This window comes from Perca fluviatilis, chromosome 4 (assembly GCF_010015445.1).
Source record: "Perca fluviatilis chromosome 4, GENO_Pfluv_1.0, whole genome shotgun sequence".
Lineage (NCBI taxonomy): Eukaryota > Metazoa > Chordata > Actinopteri > Perciformes > Percidae > Perca > Perca fluviatilis.
This window is the reverse complement of record NC_053115.1, coordinates 41737064-41743618: the sequence shown is the minus strand read 5'-3', so window position 1 is coordinate 41743618 and position 6555 is coordinate 41737064. Positions and strand designations below refer to the sequence as shown.

General features: G+C 36.9%; 1 protein-coding gene across 1 annotated transcript; it reads right to left on the bottom strand.

Annotated features, from left to right (window-relative positions):
• Nucleotides 1-461: 461 nt before the first annotated feature.
• LOC120557138 lies at nucleotides 462-4294 on the bottom strand. Its single transcript, XM_039797171.1, has 4 exons — nucleotides 4035-4294; nucleotides 3641-3914; nucleotides 3023-3529; nucleotides 462-485 (listed from the first exon to the last, which is right to left on the bottom strand). Exons 1-4 carry the CDS (start codon nucleotides 4292-4294, stop codon nucleotides 462-464), a joined length of 1065 nt encoding a protein of 354 aa, XP_039653105.1.
• Between the last annotated feature and the right edge of the window lie 2261 nt (nucleotides 4295-6555).

Sequence of the window (6555 nt, the reverse complement as noted above, 5' to 3'; positions counted from 1 at the left end):
TTCATCCAAACCATCTTTTTACTAAACTTAACTCGTCATTTTGATGTCTAAACTTAACTGTCGGCGCCACATGACGCATACATTTTGTCGTCTAATCTTATTAACAGCTGCTCATTGCAGCTTGACTTAGAGCTGATAACAGGTGATGTCATATCTGCAGCCTTTTTTAATTTTGCAACTCAGTCTGTGTGGGTTATGCAGACATGTTTTGCTGGCCGATGACGTAGTACGACTGTAAATCACTGAGGTAAACTGCAGGACAATCCTAGTCCTGTTGGGAGTATCTGGAGGAGTCCCTCACATATAATCAGCATCAAGCAACAACCAATCAGGCCTCTGGAAAGTTGGGCGTGTTTGTTGACCTTTCTCTAAAGTCCAATGTGTTTAAGGCCCATAAACGTAGATGGAATGAACTCATATTATGTTGTTGTTGTACATATTCAAGTTTATTAAGGAAACTTCTACACAGCAGTATAAGTCAGGTCCTGATCAAGAACAGTCACCAGATAAAAAATGAAAAAGTGGGATTGTTAAAAATAGCTTATGTTGGATTCCTAATTTCAGATAATTTATTCATAACACAGGTCCTAATTTAAGTTCAATTCTAGCACAACACCTGAAAAGCACCGTTGTTACTCTCTGCTCCTCACCACAGGGCTCCAGGTGCTGCGAGTTAAACACTCCGCCCAAGTAGCAGAAGTAGCAGTGCTTTGCCTTCTGAGAATATAGTTCCCAGTATGTATACGGTTAGAAGATGGCTGTGTGTCATGAGGCTAGCAGTGGGGGCGTCAGACAGAGTTATGACACCCACGGAGATGAGAAGGGTATCTATGGACTTATCTAACTCTGGGGGATACGGTGAATAAGATAAAGTCCCGATAAGTCAGCGTGTTCCTTTAAAAAAAAGAAAACCTTCCCAGAATCCTCCTCAGAAACAGGACAAAGCCAAAAACATCAACAGGATATTGACTTAACCTACTAGCATTTATAATATAAAATATTTTGTAATAAACGGGAATCTTTGACTTTTATTTAGGTCTTATAAAGGCATCATGTTTTTTCCACTGGATCTGTGCAATCAAGGATTTTTTTCAAAAATGGCCTGTTTTAATAGAGTTTATTAAACAACAATATATAACAAATATATACACAGACACACACACGCGCGCGCGCACACATGTGCACGCGCACACACACACACAGACATACACACTCACACACACACAGATACAGATACAGAGACACACACAGACACACACACTCACACACACACAGACAGACAGACAGACAGTCTGCTGGATGCCAGTAGGTATTCAGTAGCTTTGCTATTCTGTAAATAATAGTGGCCCACTTCATACAGTTTTTTACAATCACTTTGCTACTAATTTCAGAACCTTGATGTCATTTTTAAAAACTCTAGACACAAAACTCTAAAACGATCATCACTTGTAACACAGGCTGTCCAATGTTCAAAACATTGCATTGTGCATTCATATCTTTAAAGATATCTTGCACTTGCACCAATCATTGGTTCAAAAAACTAATATATTGTGAAATCCCATTGAAACGTTACTTTAGATCACCCACACACAAGCTACCCATAGTTTCACTGGGTCATCGTTCGTACAATCATTAAATATTGTAGTACAAAATAGGTGATACCTGTTTCATTATGGTACTAGATATAAATACGTCCCTGTAAAAGTACTGCAGTAGTAGAGAGAAAACTACAGACAGTGGATTCATTGACCATAACCTGAATTATATTGATGAAAAACAATACAGTATCACAACATAGGTTTACTTGAATCAAAGCAAAATAATTAGCTACAAAATAGAAAAGACAGTACTGTAAAACATCAAATGCAGTGTTCCTCAACTTGCTTGTACTGTAAAAAGCTAAACAAAGAAGTGATTACTGTACTTCTACATCTTCATCAACTCTGTCTGGTGGATTTAGCCACAGGTTCTCATCTACATTGCAATTAGACAGACATCTTGGATAAAACCTTCGGGCATGGCGAACAATGTGGTACAAGTATATATGTATATATACAGATTATATATATATATATATATATATATATTATATATATATATATATATATATATATATATATATATATATATATATATACTTGTACCACATATATACTTGTACCACATTGTTCGCCAAATATATATATGTATACACACATATACATATATATATATATATATACACATATATAGGCCTGCATTCATACAGTGCAGTATTGTCAATACTGTAAATAGTCTCAAAGGTGGTACATGGGACCATAGAAGCAGTGTCTGATACAGGTTTTTTTTTTTTTTTAATCGCTTTGGTACAATTTTCACAAGTAAGGTGTACATTTTCAAAACTCTTAGTACAAATATCTAAACTGATCACACTTGTAACGCAGCTAGTCATTCTTTCAAAACCTGATGTAATGTTTTCAGTCCACATGATCGTTTCAAACACAAGATTATTGTAATATGTAATGAGAACATTTGGTTTAATCACCGAAACAACAGTATGATCTTCTTTCAGTTTAGTACTTTTAACAGTCAGTTCATCCAACAGCAAACAATGCAAGATACATGTTTCAAATCAGCCTTAGAAGTGCTGAAATCAATATGCTATAGTACTATAAAATACATATTACACAGTTACACATTAGGCAATACACTTACATTACTTACATTTACATAATCTATCATTTCCAAAATATCTCTCCTATGTGTAATCAAGTGAAGGATCAATGAAGACATCCTCTACAATCATTTGGGCAAATTAGTTTTTATTTTTCAGATATAATTGTAACATAGTTATATTTTCTATAATGTAACTAAATGAGAACAAAACATAACAATTAGTGCACACATTACATTAATTTGGCTCAAGCATGTCTTGAGCATTTGGCCATAGATTCTCGTCCACATCACAATGAATGTTTTCATTGTTCAAGCACCTTGGAAAAAATCTTTTGGCATGACGAATCCATGCTTGACATTGGTCTACATTGATGTCATCACATGAGTCATCCATGGCCTGAAGGAGGGTGGCACGCTCAAGGGGATGGCGATCATAGACCTTCCACCTCCATGCTGAAAAAAATTCCTCAATAGGGTTGAGGAAAGGAGAGTATGGAGGCAGGTAGAGGGTCATGAATCGAGGATGGGTCTGAAACCATGCTTGAACTACCACTGCGTGGTGAAAACTGACATTGTCCCACACAATTACATATGTGACCCCTTCACCTTGACAGGCCAGCTCAATTTCATTGAGAAACTCAATAAGATGTGCAGCATTATAGGAGCCAAGTAATGGCCTACGTCCTAGGACACCATCTTCAGAGATAGCTGCGCACATAGAAATGTTTCCTCCACGTTGTCCAGGCACTTGGACAGTGGCCCGTTGGCCGATAATGTTACGTCCACGGAGACGAGTTTTGGCAAGGTTAAAGCCCGCTTCATCAACAAAAACGTACTTGTGATGGTTCACATCAGCGTCAAGCACCATAACCCTCTGAAAAATATAATTTGGTTAGTTCTTTTTACAGTGTTGTTCCAATATACATATGATGCAAGTGATGCTTCAAATAGTAACAGTAAAACAATATACAGTATAGTGCTGTACCTGAACATACTCAGCCCTTAGTTGTTTCACCCGGTCATTGTTTCTCTCAAAAGGCACCAGGTAAATGTGTTTCATTGATACCTGGTGCCGCTTTAAAAGGCGGGCTACTGTTGGTAGGCTGATGGATGCCATATTGGCAAAGGTGTCATTGTTCTCCTCAATTTCCTGCTTTATTTCTGACAGCCGTATATCATTCCTGGCCCTCACCATTTCCAACTCTTGCTGGTCGGTCAGGACACGGCCACGACCACCACTATGGGGTTTTCTGTTAATTCTAATTGTATTGCATAGAACGGAGAATACTATCAATAGATCATGCTGTACAAATACTGTAACATGTTAACATGCATTACAATTTACTGTGAATGTAATAGTATACATCTTCCACACTTACCGGTTTTCTTGGCGAAAGGTTCGGATGATAGAATTGACAGTTGATCTTTTTAGATTTGGCTCAACTAATCTGGCAGCTTCTGCCATAGTAAGGCCTCGGTTCACCACATGATCAACGACGATGGCCCGGACTTCATTAGAGACAACAGTTCTGCCTCCCCCTCGCCGATGACCAACCCTTTGATGGGCCCCATGCCCACCTCTCTGACGGATCCCTCGTCCACGAGCTCTTCCAATTCCTTGCTGTCTATCCTGGTCCATGTTGAAAGAAATTGCCAGTGTTCAGACCCTCACTTATATCTAATGACCAATTGTGGTTACCCCATCTGAAATCAATTAGCAATAACGAGTTCTCATCAGGTGTGGTTATTTTATATGTTCTTACAAACACATATTTTATTTCTATAGTTCTCAAAATCCATATACTGTATTGCTGAAATGGAAATATATAGGTTTACCAAATGGTTAAGTGATTAACCATTAAGATCAGTTGGATTAAGTGTTGGTCAAATGTATTTACACAAATCAGATGAGAAGCATATCAAAAGTATTGTGAGCATTGCATTGTGAAAGACAATTACTTCATATGAAAGGTAAGTCTTGATGACACACTGATTAGGTGTGGTGAAAAAGTGAATGTGTAATTTTGTGCGTTGTACTTAGTCAATTGAACATGTGATTACATGTTTGAAAAAAAAACTTTTTGATGATCTGCTTTGAGTTTTGTACTAACAGTTGTGAGGTTTTACCACATACTTGCGATAATAGTACCAAAGCGAATAAAAAAAACTGTAAACAGAAATACATTACGGTAAAGAAGGATGATGAAATATTACATCCATAGATAATGTAGTCTAATTGGTTCCTGCTCCAAACTAATTGGTGACAATGAATCTCGTTATCTTGAAACTTTCATGATCTAAACATGGAATATTGTGTGTCTGTTTCCATACAGTCATTAAGAGTAATGCAACAGTTACTTATCATTTAGAGTAGTTGTATCAATTGATAGTTAGATGATTGTAATGAAATGAATAGACAATCATCTGAACTGTAATGTGTGAATTGCTTTTTGAAATAGTAGTACTTTGATGTTAAGTTGTGTCATATTGAACAGGTGATCTTTGTTAAATGAGCAAATGATCTTTGGTTTATGTGTATTGTATCCAAGCAATTGAAAAAAGTATTAGAGTTTTGAAAAATGTGCATTTTGATCATTGGTTGTGAGTTTTGTGTCTAGAATTTTGAAAAATTACGTCAAGGTTCTGAAATTAGTGCCAAAGTGATTGTAAAAAACTGTAACAATAGTGGCCCACTTTATAAGAATGGACATTAACTATCAAGATTTTCCAAATTCCTGTTAAATCTAAAGAATACAAACACAAACATTCTGTTATAAAACTGAACTTTCATGTTTTGTATTGTTTTGAGAATAAAATCATAGAAAAAGAGAATGTTTATGTCGTTTTTTTCACTCAAGAAAAAACAAAATGGTCAAATATCAAGAGAAACATTTCAGGGAACAGCTGCATGATTTAAAGATGTTCGCGGAATTATGTTTTTATTTATTTATTTTTTATTGTGAAGGATGTGAATGTAAACAGTGGGCGTGGCCGTTCTCTTACTGTAATACATCCATGGGCGCGGCCAGTAGCTCAGTCAAATCAGACATAAACAGACCATGCAGGACAGGAAGTTTAGAGATGGTGCCTTCAAAATAAAACCGGTGGAAAAGAAAATCTAGTGCTTGCAAAAAAGGAGACCTACACACACACACGCGCACACACACACACACACACACACACACACACACACACACACACACACACACACACACACACACACACACACACACACATCAACAGACTCTCTCTTCTCTCTCTCTCTCTCTCTCTCTGTCTCTCTCTCTTCTCTCAGTGCAGAAAGTTTGTTGGAGCTATGTGGTTATGTTAAGTGCGGTCTCAGCCAGATATCTTTCATAGTTTGTGTTTTTTAATTAAAATTAATCTTTTTTTTCTACAATTTTTCAACTACAGCTCAAAGGAAACCCTGTAGAAACACAGAGAAGGAATTTTACTCTAAAAACACCATAAGGTTGGACTGTATCGACTTAATTTGGCTACCAGACTCATATTGAAGTGAAGTCTTATATTAGCTTCAGATAAACGTTATTTTTGCACAGAACGTCGACTTTTGTCCCTTAAATTGGCCCCTCATGAAGGGATCTCTGTATGGACCAGTAAGAACAGGAGGAACGATCACAGCCAGCAAAACATATTTAAACCTACATCACATTTGTTTAGCTGATGCTTTTATCAAAACAACTTACAATAAGTGCATTCAATACATGGATGCAACCCTAAAACGTTCAGGAATCATGCATACAAGTACAATAACTTTATCAAGTATGCTACAAGTTCATATGGACACAGTGGTGTCTATGTGATACACAGGTAGGCTATATGCAGTATACCCACTAAGAAAGCTCCAGGATTTCCTTATACCCACTTAAAAATGCCCAA

Coding starts and splice junctions, on each gene's coding strand:
- LOC120557138 (XM_039797171.1), bottom strand. CDS start 4,294: ATGGACCAGGATAGACAGCAAGGAATTGGAAGAGCTCGTGGACGAGGG. Junction 3,915..4,034: donor ACCTTTCGCCAAGAAAACCG/GTAAGTGTGGAA, acceptor CAATACAATTAG/AATTAACAGAAAACCCCATA. Junction 3,530..3,640: donor TAAGGGCTGAGTATGTTCAG/GTACAGCACTAT, acceptor TATATTTTTCAG/AGGGTTATGGTGCTTGACGC.